This window comes from Pelobates fuscus, chromosome 3 (genome assembly GCF_036172605.1).
Source record: "Pelobates fuscus isolate aPelFus1 chromosome 3, aPelFus1.pri, whole genome shotgun sequence".
Lineage (NCBI taxonomy): Eukaryota > Metazoa > Chordata > Amphibia > Anura > Pelobatidae > Pelobates > Pelobates fuscus.
Window position 1 is genome coordinate 106586382 of NC_086319.1, and position 24502 is coordinate 106610883.

At 42.8% G+C, this 24502-nt stretch overlaps 1 protein-coding gene across 1 annotated transcript in view; it reads right to left on the reverse strand.

Moving 5' to 3' along the window:
• The window catches only part of LARS1 (leucyl-tRNA synthetase 1), a 65429-nt gene extending 49353 nt beyond the window's left edge, over positions 1 to 16076 (reverse strand). Inside the window, exons 1-8 of the mRNA XM_063447396.1 lie at positions 15975 to 16076; positions 10973 to 11091; positions 7979 to 8066; positions 6626 to 6706; positions 5464 to 5601; positions 2512 to 2673; positions 1078 to 1190; positions 733 to 796 (exon numbers count right to left, since the gene is read on the reverse strand). Of these exons, the coding sequence (XP_063303466.1) occupies positions 733 to 796; positions 1078 to 1190; positions 2512 to 2673; positions 5464 to 5601; positions 6626 to 6706; positions 7979 to 8066; positions 10973 to 11091; positions 15975 to 15980 (771 nt within the window). The 5' untranslated portion in view covers positions 15981 to 16076. The remainder of the gene's footprint in view (positions 1 to 732; positions 797 to 1077; positions 1191 to 2511; positions 2674 to 5463; positions 5602 to 6625; positions 6707 to 7978; positions 8067 to 10972; positions 11092 to 15974) is intronic.
• Positions 16077 to 24502: the final 8426 nt, after the last annotated feature.

Sequence of the window (24502 nt, forward strand, 5' to 3'; positions counted from 1 at the left end):
GGGACTCTCCAGTGCCAGGAAAACAAACCGTTTTCCTGGCACTGCAGGTCCCCTATCCCTCCCACCCCCCATCCCAAGTTGCTGAAGGGTTAAAACCTGTATCCAGCGCTGATGTCCCTCGGTGCTGGGTCAGGGTCCGCCCACGCTCCTCCCACACTGACGTCATCCGGCGGGGGAGACCTAATGCGCATAGCGTGAGGATGTCCAGCGACGTTATAGCACACTTTTCGTGTTCTATGAACACGGAAGTGTCCTCTAGTGGCGGTCTAGTAGACAGCCACTAGAGGAGGACTTAACCCTTCAAGGTCAATATTGCAGTTTATGAAAACTGCAATAATTACACTTGCAGGGTTAAGGGTAGTGGGAGTTGGCACCCAGACCACTCCAATGGGCAGAAGTGGTCTGGGTGCCTGGAGTGTCCCTTCAAGGATTCATAAATATTATGTATTGAGGAACCGCTTCTAATGAGTTCTACAGTGTGAAAATTATAAGAAAAAACTTAATGCAATGATATTTTCACAAGGAGTGTGCACAGATTGACAGCAAGAGAGCCACAAATTAGAAGGTTTTTGAGCAGTATTTTGCTTATCTTAATTAAGAAAGTCAGCACAATTGACTATATATGTCTGCAAGAATGTTTGTTCTATACATTCACATGGCTAATATCTTTAATTGTAGAATCTATAGAATGGCAATATAGTGGTCTTGACACAATATATCTAAAGCCATCACCTCTCCAGATTGTCTGTCATGGTCCATGCAGGGTTGGCCATCTCTTGGTGAGTAGATGGTGTATCTACATGGAAATGATAAGTTTGAGATCAAGTTAAGTCCTGACAACTGATACAAATACAAAAAAAAATAAAAAAATCTCATGCTTTTAAACACATTGCAGTGTTTGTTTGTTATACATTGCCAACCTAAACGTGTAGATTTCATTGTTCTACCACATATAATGTTAAAATATGACATAACTTTTTCCTGATGACATTCGGAACTACAACTGAACAAAAAGTATCATTCAAATACTAAAATTTTCTGAATATTTACCGCGATATTACAACTATTTAAGATTACCGTTTTCCAAATTTGATCTTGTTCCGGTCTTTCAAAGTTAAGAACTGCCACCTAACGAATGAGTCATAGTAAGGATTAACATCAGTGGTTATGAAGGAACGACGCCAATCCACCTAGGAGAGAAACAAGGGGGGAATATTCAATTTGATCCATAATTTGCCACACTAAATGTGATCTCACACTAAACAAACACACAAAAGGTATACTTGTACTGTAAACAAGTCTCTTTGCATCATATTAGACCAGGACTTAACAAATTTGCTTGGAATCTAGGAGCCAGCAAAAAAAGTTGGGAGCTAAAGTCACCAGAATCACTACAGTTTAATGTAGTTGTTCTGGTGTCTATAGCCAGTCCCTGCAGGCTTTTCAATGTAAACACTGTCTTTTCAGGAAAAAAAGGCAGTGTTTACATTGCTGCTTACTAACACCTCTAGTGACACAGTCATTGAGACAGCCACTAAAGTCCAAGGTTAGAGCTGCAGTGTGCAGCACCCATGTTCAGCTTCTCCAAGCTCTGCATGGAGACACTGAATGTTCCTCATAGAGATGCATTGATTCAATGCATCTCTATGAGCAGATGCTGATTTGCACTGCGTGCTTTGCTGCACATGCACAAATTCCTCACAGTGGTTTCCTATTTGAAAGCATTGGCTTAGCTGAGATCATAATCTCAGCCATGGAGGCGGGACCAATCGCAGCGAAACTGCCACGACGTGGGAAAAAAAAAAAGGAGTAAAAACACCTCTCATGTCATCGGAGGGGGCAGGTACATAAACAGACCTTTGGGATAGCTGAGTGGATCTTTCCCTGGGGTCCATTGGGGCTGCTCTCTAATCTTCCTGAAGTTCCTCTATGCTTCCCATGCCCTCTCTGTAGCGATGCCAGGGGGGGGCCTTAATATTCTGTCTCACGTCATCAATAAACATTGCGCGAGGGAGCAAAGAAGAACTGCAAAAAGATTACTGCACCCTGGCGCACTGCCTCCATGCTCCAGGCAGCGGCCGGCTTCAGTGCTTCCTGCGCAGCTTGGCTAAAGTGATGACAAATAGCAGACGCCAAGGCGAAATTTCTAGTCTCCATGGCGACCTGGCTTCTGGGGTTTGTCGAGCCCTGTATTACATGGAACATAAAATATTGTTTGATTGTCTCCAACTAATTACCCAGATATTTAAAAAGCATCAATAATATTTCCCCCTCTAGATTTAGGAGTAAGATTATTTGCCACCATCTCCAGCAAAAAACTCAGGAACCATGAAATAGGCATGCAACACTAAAGACCCATACTAAAATCATAGAAAATTTTATTCAAAGCATATACCAATACATCTCAGTAGAAAGGCGAATAATTTCTGCATTTTAATGCATATTTTTTACATTTGTACAATAACATTTGTTGCAAACATTTAGGTTAAATGTCACTAATTTGGGTTTTACCTTCAATCCCATGCTCTTCAGATCTTGCAAAGCAAGAGGAGGGAAATATTCCAGCCAATGTTCTGCTTCCGAGAAATGAACTATTTCTTCATCTGTGAGCCCGAGAGACTTCATAATTCCCCACTGGTATTTTGAAGAGCCAGTTTTTGCTGCTGCTTTACTCTGTCACAAACGGTAACATTTTAGGGTAAAGACTTGAATAGCAGAAGGAAAATGTAACTAAAACGTCAACTGGCAGACAGGAGGAGTCACACAAATATTAAAAGGTCAGTGTAAGCGCCACAAGCACTTTGCAATAATGGTGAGCACCCTCAGCCCACTCCGATTTCTGAAAAGTGACTTATAGCCGCAGTAGTTTGCAAAAAAAGAAAAAAATGCTGTCGCTACAAAGCAGGACTATCAGACAAACTCCCACTTCTTTGGCCGAAGTAATGGCTTTATTATTCATCAACCCAAATGTAGAAAATGTAGAGCGATAAAAAAAATATATATATTATGTTTTGTTTTTCAGTGCTCGCACACACACACACACACACACACACACACATTTTTTCTTCTAGCGCCAATTTCACAACTACTGTGCGTGTGGCAGACCATAGGAAGGGCTTACAGCTCAACTGTAGTTAAAAAAACAGTCACACTGGAACAGCACACAAGGCAAACAAACGAACAGGGGAACCACCGATAGTTAGAACTGTTCGCTCAGCTGACTCTACAGGCACGGGCGACCAATAGCACCATGTTGTTTGTTAACAGTTTTTCTTTGCATATGTATACAATCTGTGATTTGTAACATACCAGGTTTGTAACCCTGGATGACCGTATATTCAGCACCCATGTCGTATACAAATAAAGAATTACAAAAAAAAAACAACAGTCACACTGTGAACCAAGCTTTGCATGAACCTATAGCATCCTTAAAGGACCACTCTAGGCACCCAGACCACTTCAGCTTAATGAAGTGGTCTGGGTGCCAGGTCCCTCTAGGATTAACCCTTTTTTTATATAAAAATAGCAGTTTCAGAGAAACTGCTATGTTTATAAATGGGTAAATCCAGCCTCCAAATCCTCTAGTGGCTGTCTCACTGCGCATGCGCATTCAGCCGAAAGGGAGGATCGGAGGCGGAGAGGAGGAGGAGAGCTCCCCGCCCGGCGCTGGAATAAAGATAAGTTTTAACCCTTTACTCTCCATCCAGCCCGGCGGGAGGGGGTCCCTGAGGGCACTATAGTGGTCCTTTAATCTGACTACAATCAGTTTATTGAGGAGTTCCTAAGAAAAGTCATCCCATGTGTTGAGTGGATCTGCTCTTTAAACTAGTTATTCCATAATCCTCGTCTGGAGAGAAGATTCTGGGATTAGATCAATAACCATAGGCCGAATTCTAATTGGAGCAGTGCACGGAGAGACACTTTGAATTTATTAAGGCATTTTTTTTATTATTATTTGCTAGCAATATAATGTATTAAATAAATATAAGGTCACATTATAGAGAAAAGTGATGCAAAGCATGGTAAAGACCAATACATGTTAAAGCATCATAATAACTATTTATGTGCTATAACAAAATATAAGAGCACATCATTAGAAATTAAGTTATGTAACACTCATCAAGAGATAAGCTCTGGTAACCAATTGAAGGTAAACTGTAAAACCCATAAGTTTTATTTTTTATGGTATTCAGTCCATCGCCAGAATCACTGGTGTGGCAAAATAAAAATTCTTAAAATGGAAACACAGAGAAGTAAAAAGATGGGGGGAATATTAACTATGCAATCATTAAAACAGGCAGGTCATAATAACCAAGAGAACAGATTAAAAAAAAAATTCAAAATGAGGAAAGAAGAAAGGAAAGGTATTTTGAGAAAGTAAGGTATAAAAGATTTTGAAAATGTAAGGGTTTGCCAACCGTGCAAGAGTAATAATCAGGAGCCATTTTCAACAGCCATCCCATCTAGGTTGTGGTCTAGTTTTGCGTTGACACTCTAGGGCAGTGATGGCGAGCCGATGGCACATGCCACAGCTGGCAAATGAGACATAAGTTTGCTACTGTCAGGTAGATGCTTTCAGTTGCTGCTCTTCACACAGTGTGGGGTCAGGGACTTACTGAAATTTCTGTTCATGCGGACGGGGTTATTCTCACAATTGGGGAGAGGTGCCGTGCACCGTGACTGCAGACAGAGTAATGTGTGTCCCTGAGCAGCCCAGGAGTACCTCCGCGCTAGCACTCACAGAGTAGAAGACCACCAAATAGGAGGTACAGCTGCTAAGTAAACCTTCCACAATAGTTATACTCCAATTTGTAAAGATGCAAAGTTAAAATGGTGCTTAACCCCTTAAGGACGCATGACATGTGTGACATGACATGATTCCCTTTTATTCCAGAAGTTTGGTCCTTAAGGGGTTAAAGAGACTCTTAAATTCCATCAAGTGCTCAGTTACTCTATGGGTCTGCATTTAGCATTCTACACATCTTAACCCCCCCCAGCAGCATTGCAACATTTCCACAAGCGTTTCAACCCTACAAAAATGTGCCGTGCTTCTCAATAATAAACGTTTGTAGCTCCCACCCTCATGACTGCAGCATAGGAAGTCCTTTCACATACATATAGAAGCTAAACTTTTAAAAATCACCAACCTCAAGAGATATTCCACCTCTGTTGGTTCCAGTGAAATAGAAATACATTTATTATTCAATCCATTGCAATCATCACAGACATTCAGCAGTAGCAGGCTCTCAGTTTGGCAAAACCGTGGTAATCAGCAATTAATGCATCTCCTGTCTTTTGGCACTTTATCAAGTCTTGCCGTGGAAGCCATAATGGTGATTTTATTGGATTCATTAGTAAATTTGGATGTCGTCAGAACAAACAGTTGTTGAATACATTTTAGGATTGCCTTTTTTTTTTTTTATTGGAATCTCAATACCATATAATGCATTGTAGTTTCTTTACCTTTTTTCCCTTGGATTTATCCTTGATGATCAAAGCTTCCTCCTTTGCAAGAGCTTCTTCCTCTTCATCCTCTTCCTCGGGGAATTGCGGTGGGCAGCCATACAATTCCATCTCTCTTTTCAACTTATCTGCACAAGCCTAATGAGTGGACGCATGCCATCAGTTAGTTCAAAATTCTCCAATAATTCAGTGTTTATTGAATAGGACCCATAGATTTACACTTTTTGATAATAGTTGAATGTCACTTATTTTACCCTACTCAATAACTTCATAAATCATGAATAAGATGGTATTAAGGGAAGGTAGGCACTTGTATTACAGTACAAATACTTGTATACATAAAGAAGGAGGAGTTGCTTCCTTCATTATTGTACATGAGAAAAAAAGTCAGGCTTACAGCTACAACGATTTTTGCAAATCACTGCAGTTATAAACAACCATGTGTTGTAAAGCAGGGACAGGGGGCATCCAAACATCATACCATGCAATGAACATACACTGTTATGGTGTTTGGAGTGTACTTTTACTCTCTAAATAAAACCATGTAAATACAAGAATTTTTTTTCCATAAGATACAGCGGCTGCTGATGCCAGTTCAATTAACTAAAACTTTTTTTTAAATATTTAGAGCTATTTATTAAATAAAAATTTAAAAAAATATATAACATTGTTATAATTTGTATCACTATAAGTAACGCAACCACTGGAGATACCAATTTCAATATTATATAAGATAATATTATATAAGAATTCTAATACAAAGACTTATGGAATTATTCACATGTGGTCATTATTTGCAAAGTGTGTGGATATGTATTTTATGTACACCAAATTTACTTTTCGAAAACGCTTCCGATCAGAAGCTTTGGTTGTAACAACTAGAAGTAAAAAGAACAGTCATAAAAAAAAAAAAAAAAAAAAAAAACACTTTTTAATCAAGTCATTAAAAAGTTAAAGAAATCAATATATTGACAAATAAATAATATCATTTATAATTTCTCTCTTTTGGGAATTTTATAAAGAGACAAATCAAATGAGCAAGAAACACACACATCGTTTTAAAATGAAAACAAATGTAAACCATTAAATGATTAAAAAAAAAAAAATAATAATAATAATTAATGCAGAACACATTAGCTTTGACAGAAGGTACAAATATTACCTTAATTGGCATGCCAGTACAATGCAAACCAAATGGGAACAAGCATGTTTTGCCCTTCAATCTTTGATAGCCAATCGAAAACTAGAAGTAACAAACATAAATCTCAGTGAGGTTAACAGTGTATGAGAGAAGAATAAGGAAAAACAGAAACCATGCATCTTTATATTATTTGACAGGCATGTGTTAAATGTGAACTACTTTTAACCCCTTAAGGACAAATGACATGTGTGACATGTCATGATTCCCTTTTATTCCAGAAGTTTGGTCCTTAAGGGGTTAAGGAATGTTGTGAACTACTTTTAAAGGTATTGCTTGTGAATTTTACTACATTTTAACAGTTGTTTTATTAATGTTAATAAAATGTTTACAACTGCGCCACCGGAGATTAAAGGGTTACGCCGACCACCATGACCAGTTCAGTGAGTTGAAGTGGTCATGGTGGTAGGAGTCTGGATGTGCATTTGTTTGAAACACTGCATATCCAGAGATATAGTCAATTTTGTGCTGGGAGCTAGTTATATCTCTGGCACACATGACTTAGGAAATCCAGGCTGCCTAATATCAATTCTGTGCATAAAATATGTCTGTTGTGCTGGCAACAGATGTAATTAGCATTGCCCATTCAGTCTGCATGCCTGCTAGGGGAAGCTTGCTCTCTCCTCGCTCCCTCCTAGTCAATTTTTTTTTCTTTGTTTATCCCTATCACTTGAGCTGGTGAAACAGTCTAATCTATGAGATGCCTTTGATTGAACCGTGTGAGACTGTTGCCGACTGGGAGGTTCGCCCAGTGCTGAATTCCAAGTCAATAAAACATATTTTTAACCTTTTTTGCTAAATTCAGGAGGAACTTATAAACAGTGCCCTATATGGCATATTAAGTTATACAAAACATTTTTTTTTTTAAGGGTTACTGTAACCATTTATTAACACTTCTGTTTGTATCTCTTGAATGTTGTTTGAAATTCTGTTATGCAATTGTTACACTTTTATTGTGTTTTTTATTTCTATTCTGTATTGAACTTTCAATAAAAATGTATATTTAAAAAAAACAAAAAAAAAACACACACACTGTTATATGGTAGCTTACTTCACACCGCAGACATTTAAAGACGCAGATGGAATATAAACAGACAGAAACCCAAAGCCAATATGCAGGACATGTTGAAATCTCATTTCAACAAGTGCTAAAATCAATGCAAACTGGATTCCAGCTATACATAAGGCTACAATCATTGCGAGGTATTCTGCCAGATATATAAAGCTACACTTATTGAGAATCTCGTTCTCAAATATATATGGCTAAAATGATTGGGAAACATGTAAGGACATATTTTTTTTAATAAATAACCTTACCTCACATTTGGACAGGGAGAAAGTGTGCCCAAGGTGAAGACGTCCATTCATGTATGGGTAGGGAAAAGTCACCATGTATTTGTTTTTGCTGAAAGTAAGAAGATGGGTCATGTTATTATGCAAAAAGAAAACAAATATTTACCCAGAAAACATACGCATATATCTGGTCGTGTCATTTTAAGGAAAAGACAATCAAATATATATTGACAAAAAAAACTAAATTATATTGTACACAAACACGCAGCTCCAAAAGTAAGAAGAAAAGAATGAACAAACTGAAAAAAAAAAATGAAATATGAAATGTTATCAAAACAAAAAACCAAAACAAAATAATATGTAGAGTTTTAGAAAAGTGTAAGCTTAAAAAAAATTATTACAGTTATAACAATTTTTTAATTAAAAGCATTTCAAGAGACATTTTAGGCATGAAAAGACCAACTTTTACACTAAACAAAATAACAGGGAGAAATTAACAGACAACACTGCACAAAGTAAAAAAATAAAAATAAAGAAAGGATGGTGCTATTTGTCAATCTCTCTCTCTGACAGCGTATTTGATAAAGGTCCAGTAATAAATATCACTGGACCTCAGGGATCAGAGTCGTAACTTCCTCTACACTATTTGGTTTACAAACAGGAGAATAACACGTGCCTTAATTACAACACCATTTCAGGGTATTTTCCAGACACAAGCAAAATGTGATACATTGCTTTCCAAACACACAAACTACTGGGTAACATTCCATGCATCCACTACACACAGCATATTGATTAACAAAGAATCCCACAACATAGATTGACAATATTTTTTACAAGGTACAATGAATCCTGCAGACTGGGCATGAGATACTGTATTTAGTATAGGTTGTTATGGTGTTTAAAGTGATAGATTATTTCAAGGGTTCCACGTGTGAAGAAATTCATCTCACATGACAGTTCCAGGCATTTAACATAACATGTACAGGTGAGAGGCAAATGTTCTACTAACTATGAGTGTTAAACACATTTGAAAGATAATTTAAAAACAAATGGCCCCATAGTAACTACCTGCCACCTGACCACCAATAGTGCTACATTGTGAATACGGTGCCCCTTACATTACCAATGAACAATGTTCCACACTGTGAGGGATATTATGTAGCCCAGGGCTCGACAAATCCCAGGCACCAGATCTCCACGGCGACTAGAAATTTCGCCCTGGTGTCTGGGATTTGCCAGCTTTGTAGTTTGGGAGGGAGCTTTGACGGCGGCCTTCATGGAGATTATTGAATGCGGCCGCCCGTCCGCGGGTACATAGAGGTGGCCGTCCACCCGCAGGTACATGGAGCTGGGCGGGCAGCCGCCCTGAAGAGCATGGAGGAGGCGACGGCGTGCGATGGAGCAGTACTCTGCCAGTAGCTCCTGTCTGCTCCTTTGCGCTGTCTAATGATGTCGAGAGCCGGAATATGACGTCATTGCGGCCCCGGCATCATTACAGAGCGCGAGGGAGCAGAGAGGAGCTACAGGCAGAGTACTACTCCCTCGCACACAGGAAAAGTGCAGCCCCACTGGACCCCAGGAAAGACCCTCTCAGCTCTCCCAAAGGTAGGGAGGCTGAGTGGATTGCAATTCAAACAAAAATGTGTGTGTGAGCGAGCCTGTCAGAAGGTGTCTGTGTGTGAGCGAGCCTGTCAGAAGGTGTCTGTGTGTGAGCGAGCCTGTCAGAAGGTGTCTGTGTGCGAGCGAGCCTGTCAGAAGGTGTCTGTGTGCGAGCGAGCCTGTCAGAAGGTGTCTGTGTGCGAGCGAGCCTGTCAGAAGGTGTCTGTGTGCGAGCGAGCCTGTCAGAAGGTGTCTGTGTGCGAGCGAGCCTGTCAGAAGGTGTCTGTGTGCGAGCCTGTCAGAAGGTGTGTGCGAGCCTGTCAGAAGGTGTGTGCGAGCCTGTCAGAAGCTGTGTGCGAGCCTGTCAGAAGCTGTGTGCGAGCCTGTCAGAAGCTGTGTGCGAGCCTGTCAGAAGCTGTGTGCGAGCCTGTCAGAAGCTGTGTGCGAGCGTGTGAGCACCTGTCAGAGTGTGTGTGTGAGCGCCTGAGAGCCTGTCGTGTGTGTGAGCGAGCCTGTCAGAGTGTGTGTGTGTGTGTGTGTGTGCGAGCCTGTCAGAGTGTGTGTGTGTGTGCAAGCCTGTCAAGAGTTTGTGTGTGTGAGTGAGAGTGAGAGCCGGTCAGTGTGTGCGCGTTTAGGTACCTGCCCCCTCCGATCGCATGAGGAAGGTGTTTTTACTCACCATTTTCCCACACCGTGCCAGTTTCGCCATGGCTGAGATGATAAATCTTTATGATCTCAGCTAAGGCAATGCTTTCCCTTAGGAAAACATTGGGAGGACTTTGTGCATGCGCAGCAAGTGTACCAATCTGCATCTCCTCATAGAGATGCATTACATTAATCAATCTCTATGAGGAACATTCAGCGCCCCACTGAACCTGGGTGCTGCACATGGTGCAGCAGTGACCCAGGACTCTCTAGTGGCCATCTGAGTGACTGTCACTAGAGGTGTTACCAAGCAGCAATGTAAATTGCCATTTTGCAGAAAAGACAGTGTTTGCACTGAAACGCCTGCAGGGACAGGCTATAGACACCAGAACAACTACATCAGGATGTAGTGGTTCTGGTGACTATAGTTTCCCTTTAACAATTGCACTTTCTCGTTGAAAATTACTGGCTCCTAACTTTTTTTAGCTGGCTCCTATATTCCAAACAAATTTGTCAAGCCCTGATGTAGCCTTTGGCACAGACTAACACTGCACTTTAGCGGAGATCTCAACAGAAAACGTAATTCTTATCACACAATGCCTGTACAATACTTGCTAAATTGCATACAGATCATTACAGTTCTGACAATACTTACAGGCCCTGTAGATTGAATTGAAAGATGTCAAGCAAACTGAAAAGCACTCATTTTCTTCAGTATTGCAAATGAGAATTATTTGCCTAAGAAAAAAACAAACAAAAAAAAAAACTGACCTGCTGTGAGTGTTGGTGACTGGGGCATCAACTTCAAACACTTTCTGGCTTTCCCATTTTGCTTGAATTTCCTTCTCAATCTTCTTAAGGTAATCAACCTTAGCGGTTCCTTTTCGTTCCTATGTATATGCAAAAAAAGAGAAAAAGAAAATTCATGAAAATGTAGTTTTACTTCCTGTAAATGTATTTTCCCTGGGATTAGAGGCCGTTTCCAGGGATCTTCAACATTCTATTCCAGGATACGCAGCCTACTGAAGGAGAGACTTTCAAAAGTTAAGCCCTTCCTTATCCTAAACCTCCTCATTCTGACAATATAGTATGGCTAAGATTCCGAAATGCCCCAGTAATAATACAAGCCAACAAATGTGTGGCAAAAATAATAGGAAAGGAAACTTGTACTGCCTTTAATCCGTGGGAAGAAAGAATTTACGGTAAATAAAATTTTTCCCATGTGGATAAAGCCAGTACACACCTCAGGGATACACACAAAACAAAGGTGGCCATGTATTAATTGTATTGCTCCTTGTAGCACTTTAGAAAAGAGATTATTCTTCATCCAATCTAGTACAAGACCATGTGACACCCTTGCAAATTTGTTAGATGCCCATTCCTTAGAGAAGTATTCCTAACACTAAAGTGTACCTCTGCCTGCATGGCTCCCCGGTCCCTCCAAATCTAAAAACCCTTTCTTTTGTTGACCTGATTCCAGTGCCAATGTCCCTTTGCGCTGAGTTGCGCTCCATCACTGAATGACGCGCGTATATTAATTCATTGCTTTCCTATGGGGATTAGAAGACGCTGGATGTTCTCAAGCAAAGCATGAGGACGTCCAACGTCATTTCACAAAGTTCAACTTCATAAAACTACAGGAAGCACCTCTGGTGGCTGTCTTAGCACTTCTAAAAGCAGAAGTCTATAAATACTGTGGAATCAATAGAGCCTGATTCTGAGGGGGAATAAACAAATGGCTTCATCTGTAGCATCTTTCCTACAAAATTTTATTTATTTTTTTTTAACCATCCAGCAGAAGTGAATGCCGTCAGTGCAGACCAAATGCCTGTTTTGGTTTTTTTTGCTGCCATTTTGTCTTTTCCAATAGGCTTGTCAACTTGCTCTGGTGGAGTAGACATACTCCAAAATAATGGTAGGCTACAACTATTAAATGGGAAGTTAATTAAGAATAAAGATAAAGAAAGATAAATACACTATTTTATACCTTAAAAAGCCTCAGGTGAGAACAAGCTGTATAACTAAATCACATGCACCTGTCAGCCAGGAAGTCATTACTGGGCTTTAAATAACCTTTTGAATTTGGCACCAAGTGCCTTAGATCAAACTGCATGTGTATAAAGACCCTCCGTGAGGTGCAATGGAACGCAACATCACCCGTATGTGCATTCATCCTAGGAAGCTGCCCAGCAGAGTGCATGACCACACTTTCACCTCGCATGGCACCCAGCATGCCAGAAGTTATAAATGAAATGCATGCTTCAATATGCGTTCCAAAGGCAGGCCTCTTTGGAATTCCTACAGCCATGACCTGACCCTCCGGAGCTGCAGTTCCCTCATTGCTAAAGAGGTAGGCACCTACTCTGTCAAGGACATGCATTTTGGGGTCCTATCCCAATTATACTGTTGTGAGGAAGGGGATGCAGAGAGGCTTCACTTTTAAAAGTAACTCCCTCTGTAGGCTTCTTTTTCTGGTTGAAGATCCATAAGGTGTGTACTGCATTACTGATTAGAATTTATATGGCGATACCATTTTCTGCAGAACTTTACAATTATAGGACTTAAAATATTTAACAAGTAATGGACATACAAAATAATATTTGCAAAAAAGTAATGATGGTCCAGGCGCTCAAGTTCAATCCAGTGGGCAGATTTATTGAAGCAGAATCAAAACAACGTTTCGGCCCACAACATGGCTTGACAAAGGCGCTGTTGTGGGCCGAAACGTTGTTTTGATTCTGCTCCAATAAATCTGCCCACTGGATTGACTTGAGTGCCTGGACCATTATTACTTTTTTGCAAATCACATTGTGAGGATTGGCCAACCTTAGGCCTGGTTGCACCCTGGGAACCAGGAGAGTGCGGTATCCAAATTGGTAATTATACAAAATAATGACAGAAACAAGAGGTGAAGAAGGCCATGCTCAAACGAGCTTACAATCTAGTACATTATATCTTTCTCGTGGTTTTCACAATAGAGCTGTAGTTCAAGCACCATTTCTTATACGTTATTATGCTCCAAAAAATATTACAATTACATTAAAACTGATAAATATTATGTTTTAAGCATACTTTTTAAACTTGAACCATATTGTTGTAGGCACTCCACAGGCAGCATTAATAAACTGGCTATGGTGCAAGTTTTCTGTGTACATCTTTCACTGCCTCCAAATTGACATGGGGTCCCGGTCAACGTAAATCATCCAGGGGTAATGGAAATACAGCAAGACCAAATCCAACTTACAAATATTTTGGACACATAAGAAGGAAGGTGAATTCTCCATCTCTTTTTTTCATCAAACCACCTGGAAATAGTTGACAAGTACCAAAGGGACTGCAACCAAACAAAACTAAATTGTAGAGATCATGTTATGGTGCTTGGGATGTCCCTTTATTAATCTTTTAATGTGTGATGCATGCTAAAACAAATATATTTTTGGAGGTGTGGCAATGTTTATATTGCAAGGCTAAACACACTTCTAGAGGCTGTTATCCTGACAGCCTCTAGACTAGTGGATGCTTATGGTGCTACAACAGAATCAGACCCAGTTCTTCAATCAATGCATCTCAGAGAGCTTTTGATTTGGGGAGCATGGCACTTAATGAGTATGGGCTTTTCATCCACAATATTTCTCTATGACAAGCATTGGACTGGATGATGGAAGAGATAAGTATGCCTGCAGAAAAAAAAACCTCTAAAAAATATACTAAAAGGAACACTCTGGACACCATAACAACTTCATCAGTTTCACTGTTTAACCCACAAAGATTGCTCTCCAGCAGCATCCAGTTTCTCCAATTCAGTTTGAGGAAGCACACAGTACCTCCAAATTCATAAAAAGGTACCATCAGCCCCTTGCTCCTCACGCTCCTCCCCTGTGGACATCAGCCTATGAGATATGAGAGGGACATAATGTGCATACACAGCAAGTGCTGTGCGCATAAGGCTTTCCCATAAGAAAATATTGAGTCAATGGTCTCCTATGACGTTTTTCAACATGCTGGATGTCCTCATGCAAAGCGTGACAACTTCCAGCGCTGTTTCACTGAGTCAGACTCCGTGAAACTGCAGGAAGCGCCTCTAGTGGCTGTCTAGTAGAGGCAGTCTTAGCATTGCAATGTAAACATTACAGTTTCTTTAACACTGCAGGGTTTTACAGAGCAGGGCTAAGGGGGCCAGGGACACTTCACCCAGACCACTTCAATGTGATTAAGTCATCTGGGACACTACAGACCCCTAAAACACTAACTTGCTATAAAGCTTTATATGTGAAGAGTGTGTCCTATTTTCTTCTTTTTGAGAAAAGTTCAGATTTCAATAGAAATTGACTCTTTTATAAATTAACCTGGTTACACCCCATGGCTTTTTCCCTTACCTCTCCTCCCCCGCCGACGTCAGCATCCTTGTCTGACGTCACCGAATGCGCATGCGCGGCACTGCCGCGAACGCATTCAAAGTGTCTTTAGGAAAGCATTTTTCAATGCTTTCCCATGGACGCACTGCGTGATTGAGGCATAATATGCCTCAATCATTGCCGATGCGCCTCTATTGGCTGTCCGGAAGACAGCCACTACAGGCTGGCTTAACCCCAGATGTAAACATAGCAGAAAACTGCTATGTTTACATCAGGCAGGGTTAACCCTAGAGGGACCTGACACCCAGACCACTTCATTGAGCTGAAGTGGTCTGGGTGACTATAGTGTCCCTTTAAGCTGCATTGGGAAGACTGTGATTGGACAGCCGCAGTCTGGGTGGGGTTAGAAGGGGGGGTTTGTTTTATTTAAAAAAAAAAAAAAACAGTCAAGAGGTCTGCAGCTTTGGGATGCTGTTTTAGGTATACCACCAAATTAAAAATGCATGGTTAAATGCATGCAAGTTTTCATTTGGTGTATATTTACTAAACAATGTTGTTTTGTTTTTTATTTATTTTGCATATGGGTAGTGGAGTGTCCCTTTAACGAACTCAGCAGGCTGTCACTCCTGACAAATGACAGTCCTACAAGAATGGCACTAAATCAGGATGACAGCCACTAGATGTGTGTTTAGCTCTGCAATAAAACATAGCTATACTTCCAAAAGTATATTCGTTTTAGCATCCATCACACATTAATAGATTAGTAAAGGGACACCCCAAGCAAAACAACATGATCTTTACAGTTTATATTTGTTTGGTTGCAGTCCCTCTATTTCATGTGTATTTTCATTACCATTACATGGTGCAAGTTGAGACTGGAAAGAAATGAATATGATAAACCCCTGAGGCATAATTGTCAATCACGTGACACCACATATGGTAGGTAATTGAGCAGTAATGTATCTTCTGCCACATGATGGTAAGTGGTCTGAGGGTGTCTAGCAGCTGGTTCATGAAGTACCATTTATCATCACTTAAGATGTTCAGAAAGTATTTTTGCCATTAGGTAGATATCTGGGAAGTGCATCAGTTTTTTGAAGCCATCAAAGAGTAGTATAGATTGTGAATGAGATTTTTTACAGGTGATGCAAGTTCTAGATAATTATTTGGAATTCTGTTCTACAAATTATAATCCCCAGACTCTGTGTTCTGGAATTATGGAACTCGGTGAATTACTGCACAAGAACCCAACTTGTTACTGAGGAAATTACTCCCTCAAAGAACCTAGAGCAAAACCAGCTGCTCGGATCAATCCCAGTGAGTTACCCAGAGCACAGGTCACTGTAAATAACATTATTATTATTAATATCCTCTATTGAAACACTCATTATAAACGGAGCATTATTAAACCCACTGACCGTCATACTGAGTGCAGGCCGAATATAGCACTTCACCGCTGACACACGTTGCCGGCTGCCTGGCGGAAGCTGTCCTCTCTGCGCATAAAGGAAATAGGGTGTTGTAGTTTTTTACAGTAAATTCGCCATACTTCTAAGGAAAAATAAAACTACAGCTCCCGACATGCACCGCACTCGCCACTGGTGGAAGTTACATCAGTTTGTCTCGGCATGCGTCAGGGGCCAGAGATATATGGTCCTGTATGTTTCGGGGTAGCGGCTGATTCCTCTCCAGCGAAAGAACATGTGATGTCACGGGAACCATGTGACTACCGGGGTCACGTGGTCCAAAGAGACCCTGAGGACCCTCTGTCTCCTTTGCTCTCATAGTCTGGCTGTTTTTCTGTTTTATTGTCATTTTCACCGTTTAAGACTCATACTCCTGGTTGGTGCAAGGATTTTTGGCTAAAAAAAAAACCTTGGTGGAACTCACGATTACAGTGTGGTAATTGGCCAGAGCTTGCTAGTCAGTTGCAAACTAGAAAGGATTAAACTACATACATAGAAACACGTATGAGGGTCAACTATGATTCCCATATTTCTAAAAGAGAGGTCTACAGCCTCCATTAAAAGGAAGTGATGACCTGTGATTTCCCCACCAGTGGGCATTGGATGGGGGCTTAAATAAAAAAAAAAGGGGGGGGTAGAACGGTCACCCGTGCCTAGCGGGTGTGGACATTATAACAAAACAATGAGGGGGGGCATGGCTGTGTCCCGCTCTGTTGCTCTTGCTCTATCTTGGGCCCTCATTCTATAGCCCTGACAACATACTAGACATAGACAGAATGTAAAACACTCCATTAGCAGTATGGGAACTAGTTCTGTCACCATTAGCCTTATAATTCCCATTCCTAAACAGGGTCTGCATCGCATTAACTATGTTCCCTTCCTTATACAGGACATGTATCAATAAACTGCAATCTTTAAGTTTTAGATTCCAATATTGTTGAATGGGTGTAAAAGCTGGGCCCTGATCACTTTCAATGACTTCTGGAAGTCCGAATCTACATACAATATCTGTAAGTAGGCGTCTTGCGGTTGTTTTTGCAGTGATATTGGCCACTGGGTAGGCTTCTGGCCAGCCTGAGAACATGTCCACTATTACTAGTGCATATTCATGAGGCCCACTCTTGGGCATTTGGATGTGGTCAATTTGAATTCTCTGGAATGGGTACATGGGTTTTGCCAGGTGTTTTGAAGGCACTTTGATTGGTTTTCCTGGATTGCATTTTGCACAAATGACACAGGCCCTACAGAAGCTGTTGATCAATCTTGTGATTCCAGGTGCTTCATAATACTTTTGTATGAGGGCGGCCATTAAGTCTTTTGACAGGTGTGCAGGCCCATGTGCCCATTGGACAACTGCTGGATATAAATTTTTTGGAAGGCAGAATTTAAAGTTGTTGTAATATATTCCGTCCTTTAGGATAGCTCCTTTCTTCTTCCATTTCTGGGTTTCTTCAGGGGTGATTGCAGCTTGCTGTTCTCGCAAAATTCTTAAATCAGTAGGAAGGGTTTGCAGAGCAAAAACAGGAACTTCTTCTTCTTGTCCGGACACTTCTTCATCCACTTCCTGCAAATCTCTGGCTGCTTGCTTAGCGGCCTGATCAGCCAAATAGTTGCCCTTTGCTTCATCTGTATCCAATTTCCCATGTGCCTTGACTTTCAAAACGGCCACTTCTTCAGGGAGTAGGAGGGCATCCATTAGTTCCTTGATTGCAGAGCTGTGTTTGACTGGTGTACCGGCGGTGGTAAGAAATCCTCTTGTCTTCCAAATGAGGCCGAAGTCATGTGCCACACCCAGAGCATATCTTGAATCTGTATAGATGTTGGCACGTTTTCCTTCGGAAATTTTGCATGCTGAAGTCAGGGCTTGTAATTCAGCTTCTTGCGCAGACATTGCTGGCGGTAAAGATGATGATTTGATAACTTAATCTGTTGTGGTTACGGCATATCCTGTATGGTATTTTCCTTCTTCATCAGCATATCTTGAACCGTCCACAAACAGGGTAAAATCTGGATCTGGTAATGGATTCTCATGCACCGTTGGTAAGTGCACTGTTTCCATTTTCATCTGTTCAAAACAGTCATGAGGTGTTTCTGGGTCATAATCATTCACTATGACCAGATCTTGAAATTCCTTTTCCAGGAAATGGCGTGGCCATGCTTCAAGAAGATCAGTTGTTGGGTATTTGGCAATACCATATTCCTGTAGCTGTGTTTCATCCATGGTGGCCCATAACTTTGCCATGGGCCCAAGATCATTCCATGACATTGTTTTCAACTTGGTAACAGGAATATGTGGGATAGCAGTATCCCAATGACGGTACAGGTAATTGAGTTCTGGAGGTAATTGGATCAGAACCATGCTATTGCCTTCAGAGTCACAATAGAAATCTTGAGCAGTGAGCTTCACATCAATCCAGTGGTAAAGCTCATCTTCGTAGCAAGTTTCAGGAGTAATGTTCGGCTTCTACCACATGGTACAGAAGGCATAATCCGGTCCTTCACAGAGAGGTGTCTCGTCTTCGTAAAATGTTAAATGTGGATGCATTATTTTCTTGATACATCCACAGAGCAGGTAGATGTAGGTCTCATCCGTGATAAATCCATAGTAGATACCCCCCTCAGGGAGTGGAAGAAGAGTGGATGGATTAAGAACTTGACATCTTTGTATGGAAATGTTGTCAGGCAGGAGAAGATGACATTGTAGGCGCAGGTGTCTGGCTGGAGACACGTGCTTGAGCTGGACTTGGTTGATAATGGCAGAAATGTCATGAGGGGCCAAAACAACCAGAGGATGGCCAAGGACTAGGTCTGCAGTTCTTTCAATGAGTTCTCTTGCAGCAAAAACAGCCCGAAGGCAGGAAGGAGTCCCTCTGGCCACAATATCCAGCTGACATGAGAAATATCCAATAGGCCTCTGGCGGCCTCTTAAGTCATTAGTTTGGGTAAGAACTCCTGTAGCATGGCCTTGTCTCTCAGAGACAAATAATTTGAAGGGTTTGGTATAGTCTGGTAGACCCAAGGCAGGAGCAGAAGCTATGGCACGTTTAAGAGATTTGAAATTATCCAGAGCTTCATTGGTCAGGCAGAATGGGTCTGACTTGAGTGCATCATAGAGAGGTTGCATGAGCAGAGAGGCTTCTGGGATCCATGCTCTGCAGTAGGAAATGAGGCCTAAGAAGGCATGAAGAGATTTAGAAGTCCTTGGAGGTGGGATATCCAGTACGGCCCTTACTCGGTCCCGAGTAAGGTGTCTGGTACCTTGAGATAGGCAATGACCAAGGAAAATTACTGAAGGTTGGCAGAACTGCAGCTTGAGGAGTGAAGCTTTGCATCCTTGTTCTGCCAAATAGCAAAGAAGACTAATTGAACACTTTTCAGTAGTGGGTATATCATCTCCACAGAGCAGTAAATCATCCACATACTGGAGCAGAACAACTTCTGGGTGTTCAGCTTGCCATGGGTCAAGGATGGTGCACATGGCTCTTGCAAATTGACTTGGAGAATTTTGTGCCCCTTGGGGCATGACAGTCCAGGTATACTGTTGCATTTCATGGGTGAAAGCAAACAGGTATTGACAGGATGGGTCCAGTGGAACACTGAAAAAGGCATTAGCCAGATCAATGACTGTTAAATACTTTGCAGATGGTGGGACTCCAGAGAGCAAAGTATGAGGGTTTGGTACAAGAGGGGTGTCCAGGACAGTTGCTTCATTGACAGCACGGAGATCCTGAACCATCCTGTACTTTTCTGGCTCACCTTTTGGAGTTTTCTTCTTCACAGGAAATAATGGAGTATTACATTCTGATTTACATTTCACTAGAGCACCCTTCTCCAAGAGTGCTTTGATTTGGATAGAAATGGCTGCAGCCTGTGCTGGTTTTAAAGGATATTGTGGTTTTCTTGGTAACTTAGCTCCTGGAATAAGCTTTACCACCACAGGTGGGACATTTAGGTGACCTATGTCCTCTGGGCCTGAGGACCATAATTTAGCAGGCACCTGTGTTTTTAACACTTCTGGGAAATTGGACCTCGGTTCTGCTGCTTCCCCATGGGGTCCTTCTAAATGCAGCATCAGAGGTAGGGAGCACAAGGCTGAGGTGTCTGATTCAGATAGAGGTGTAGACATTTCTACTTGTCCATCTGGAGTGAAGGTGATAGATGCCTGCAGGCGTGAGAGAACATCAGCGCCTAACAGGTTAATTGGGCATGTGGAGGATACCACAAAGCGAGCAAGCAGGCTAGTGCCAACTCGTAGTGGAGTTGTTAAAGGGCTGTGTCTTGGCTGGCCATCCACTCCAACACAAGAGACATCAATATTTGACAGAAAGGATGGGTCTGGCAGGTCTTGTTCTCGCAGAACACTACGGGCTGCACCTGTGTCAACAAGAAATGTGGTTGGTTGGCCCTCAATGGGTAAAGTCACTGTAGCAAGTGGCCCCCCCTTGTCCCCTGTAGACACTGCCATGACAGGGGTTAATGACACAGGCTTGCCAATTTCCTAATCATCTGGTTCCTCAACTATTGGAACTGTTTTAGTGGCTTTGGGAGCCGGGGCAGGCTTGGGCAGCCTCTTGGGTTCTTTCTTGGGTTCAGGGCAATCACTTCTAAAGTGTCCCTTGGCCCCGCAATTAAAGCAATGTCCATCCTCAGGTTTGGTGCCTTTTGGGACAGGAGTGGAGCGGGACACCATGAGAGGAGCTGAGGTGGGTCTTCTTGGGGTCTGGGCAGATTCCAGACCTCTAGCAACTAAAAGTAAAGTATCCAGAGGAACAACCTTATATTCAGGGCGTGCAGCAATGATTCCCTTGCGTATGGAATCTTTAACACCTTGGACAAATGCACCAGACAGCATTTGTGAATGGATCTTATCAGTAAGATCAAACCCCAAATCTGTAAACATTTGATACAGTCTTGCATGAAACCTTTCCACCGATTCTCCTTTATCTTGTATAACATCAGTAAGGCCAGCAGCCTGATCTGCAAGTTTGTCCTTAGCCCATTCTCTTAATTGGTTGCAAAAAGTTACTCCGGAGGGGTAATCAACATCACTGGAGAGCAGATCTGTACTGAGGTGGCGGGCCATGCTGGGCCAATATGCATCCCCTGCTTTAATAGCACAAATGCTCAGTAAATCACGCCATGCGGCGGAATAAGTCTTTTGAATTTGAACTATCCCTCGGTAAAAAGGCATAGGCTGCTTTTCTGGGTCAGGGAGTGATTTCATTAAAGCACTAGCTTGAGTGGGGTTAAAGGCAACATATTTAGGAGGGGCCCGTTCTCCCCGACCCTTGTGTCCAAAGGGATCATCGATAGAACGATGAGCTGAGGCTCCCGCAGCCTCCAATGAGTCCTGGGATACCCTGTCATCCTCTTCCTCCTCGATTTCTACGATCTGGGCCCTTCTACGTGAGGGGCCCGCTTGAGGTGACAGAACCGGGGGATGGGAGGGAGTCCCAGATGCGGGGGTAGCTTGGGGGTCATAATCTTGGGATAAGTAGTCACCGGGAAGTACCGGCATCAGGGGTGCTGAATGACTGGGGGCGTGAACGGAAGCTGCATTGGGGTTAAGGGAAGAAGTGGCGGCCATGTTGGATGCGGGCACATCCGGGGCAGACTGTGCCGTACTGGGCATGACCGGAACCTGGGGAGTGGCTTGGGGAAGGGGGTATGGATAATTTGGATAGGGCAGGGCCATGGGGTACGGGAAAGGGTATGGCCAGGCTGGGGAGGGCAGGAGAGTTGGGTGGGGATTTGGGAAGGAGGTGGGATATTGGGCCGGGGTGGGGGCGGTTACGGGAGAGGACGGAGAGGGATTGGTAGGGGTGGGTGTAGAAGGAGGAGCCGGAGCAAGGGAGGAGGGGGTAGTTAGCTGGGCGGGTGCAGATGGAAGGGTAGGGTTATCAACGGAGAGAGAGTGTAGAGAAGAAATGGCAGATGAAATGTTAGGATTAGGTACAGAAGGTAGTGTGGGGATGGATGAGGATGATGGGAATGTTAGGGACGGGGAAGGGGAAAAGAAAGATCCATCAGAATTCAGGACCGGGCAGACAGGGGAGGTGATGGGATGGGCATCGGGAGGATTGGGAGTGGGGAACATAGTCAGCTGGCTATCACCTATTGCTGACTGAACCTTGGGGATAGACATCCCCTGGGCGCCATTTTGGGGCGCTGGCTGAGGGAATACCCCAGCAACACAGTTATTATGATACACAAACAATTTCACACCTTTGTGATTTATTTCTTCCTCAACCCAACCTTCCTGCTGAATAGCTTTCGCTACTCTGTACCATGCTTCAGCAGTCTTTAATAAATCGTTATCTGTGAGCTTGCCTTTCTTCTCTGTCAGTAATCTACGCCAGCTTTCTGGTTGTAATCTACCACATGAAGGCACAGCAATTTTACACACTTTAGCAATTCTTTCAACACCTTTAACCATTTCCTCTCCCTCTCTGTCTTCAACTAAATCACATGCGAGCCAGCCCCTACCGGGCTTACTCAACTCCTGCCCCATATTCCCCCTCCCCCTACACCAGCGTCCTAGATATAGGGAAAGAAAAGGAAAAAGGAACAAGAACGTCTACAATGCTCGACTGCCACTCGAGGAAAGGGTGGGTCCCCCTCAAGTGCGTCTTCCCAAAACGTAGACTAGTCACTGAATCCGCCTACCCGGGGTGGTAGACACGGATTGGAGCGAGGTGAGAAGTGTGTGACCAATCACTTCTCTATCAAGAGAAATAGGAGTGGATAGAGTAATAATATAGGAAGTGTAGAGAAGGTAAAAAGGTAAGGAGAAATCCTTAGAGACAGACACAGGAGTTTGAATGACTCCTAATTAAACAAACAAGACAACAATACAATTGAAATACAGTGCATGCATCACAGTTCAAATAAAATCAACAGTAAACCTTTCCTTTACTCGCGTGACCTAAGTCACCTCCCTCAACCTCGTAGTGTCCCCGCTCGGAGAACGACTTCCTCAAGTCTCACTACCAGCGGCCACAGGAAACAGCAATCCTCTCCGACCCGAATCCTGTCTAGCCTCCCTCGTTACAGCAGTCCACTAACAGTGGCCACCTCTATCCTCACTCCCGTAGTGCCCCTATGAAACCCACTCATAAGTCTCACTACTACGTGGTGCTGGAGACAAGCAATGCCTGCTTGAATCCGCCCGCCACAAATAAAAGAAAATTGGAATTCCACCAGCCTCAGCGCTCGAAGCTGTGGGTTACCACCTCTGTGCACAATGGAGCTAGCTAGGCTGTCAAAGTGACACAAGAAGGATCACAGGAAATTATGAGTCTACACAAAATCCACAGTTCCAACACTCCTCTTTTTCCATACAGCCACAGCCACGAGGCTCCTAAAAGAGGTAAACAGGCAAAGAAGACCCCCAGGAAAACTTCCACAGGTCAACCCCCCTTTTTCCCTACAGCCACAGCCACGTGGCTCCTAAAAGGAGTAAACAGGCAACAGGACTCCAGGCAAATCCCCCGGGTCCACCCCCCTTTAACCCAAAAGGGGTAAACTAGCAAACAGGCGAACAGAGGACCCCAGGCAAAACCCCCGCAGGTCCACCCCCCCCTTTATCCCAGAAAGGGGAGAGCAGGCATACAAAGGACCCCAGGCAAAACCCCCGCAGGTCCACCCCCCCTTTATCCCAAAAAGGGGAAACAAGCAAACAATTCAAACACACCCAGGCAACAGATAGACTAAATGCAGGTAAACAAGTGAGTAACGAGACTCCGGGCAAGATATTACCTGTCTTTGATGTCCTCCCGGGAAGCAGTCACAGACACGTGGACGGGTCAATCAAAGGGGTCGGAACATACCGGTGGCTCTGCAGAAGTCTCTACCGTGTACCTGGAGGTGATCAATCTCCTTTCCTTCCCCCCGGATTCCTCCGTCCAACAGCGTCTTCCTTAGGACGGCTCACCGGCCAGACATAGCCCGGAGCCCCACGTTGGGCGCCAAAGTTGTTATGGTACTTTTTAGCAGTAAACCAAAATGTTTAAATGTCTATCTGTTCCTGTCCAAATTAAGAAAATTGAATTGCGTATATACGCTGAAGTAATTCAGTCTGACACACGGAGTTCAGGTTAAAATAACTTCGAGAAAGTTTATTGGCAAGTGAAGAAAAGCGGGCGCGCAGGCCCTTTTAAGAGGCATTTTGCGTCATCATTGATTATCAAGACATTAGTAAATACACATCATTAATTGGATTAATTGTTAAGTGTCTGGATTAGTGTCCACCTATCAATATAATTAATTGGCTCAAAAACTAAGTGGTTAGCTATGTGTCCACCCACCGAGAGGTGGTATTGTTTGGACACGGGTGGGGACAAGGGGCTCAAGCGCCATTTCCCTTAGCATGAGGTTTACTCGGTGGAAAGGGGGGCTTGAGCGTCATTTTACACGGTCAGTGATGTCAGGTCTTGTGGTCAGGTGCAAGGTCTCTTATGAATAGAACATTTCATTACTAC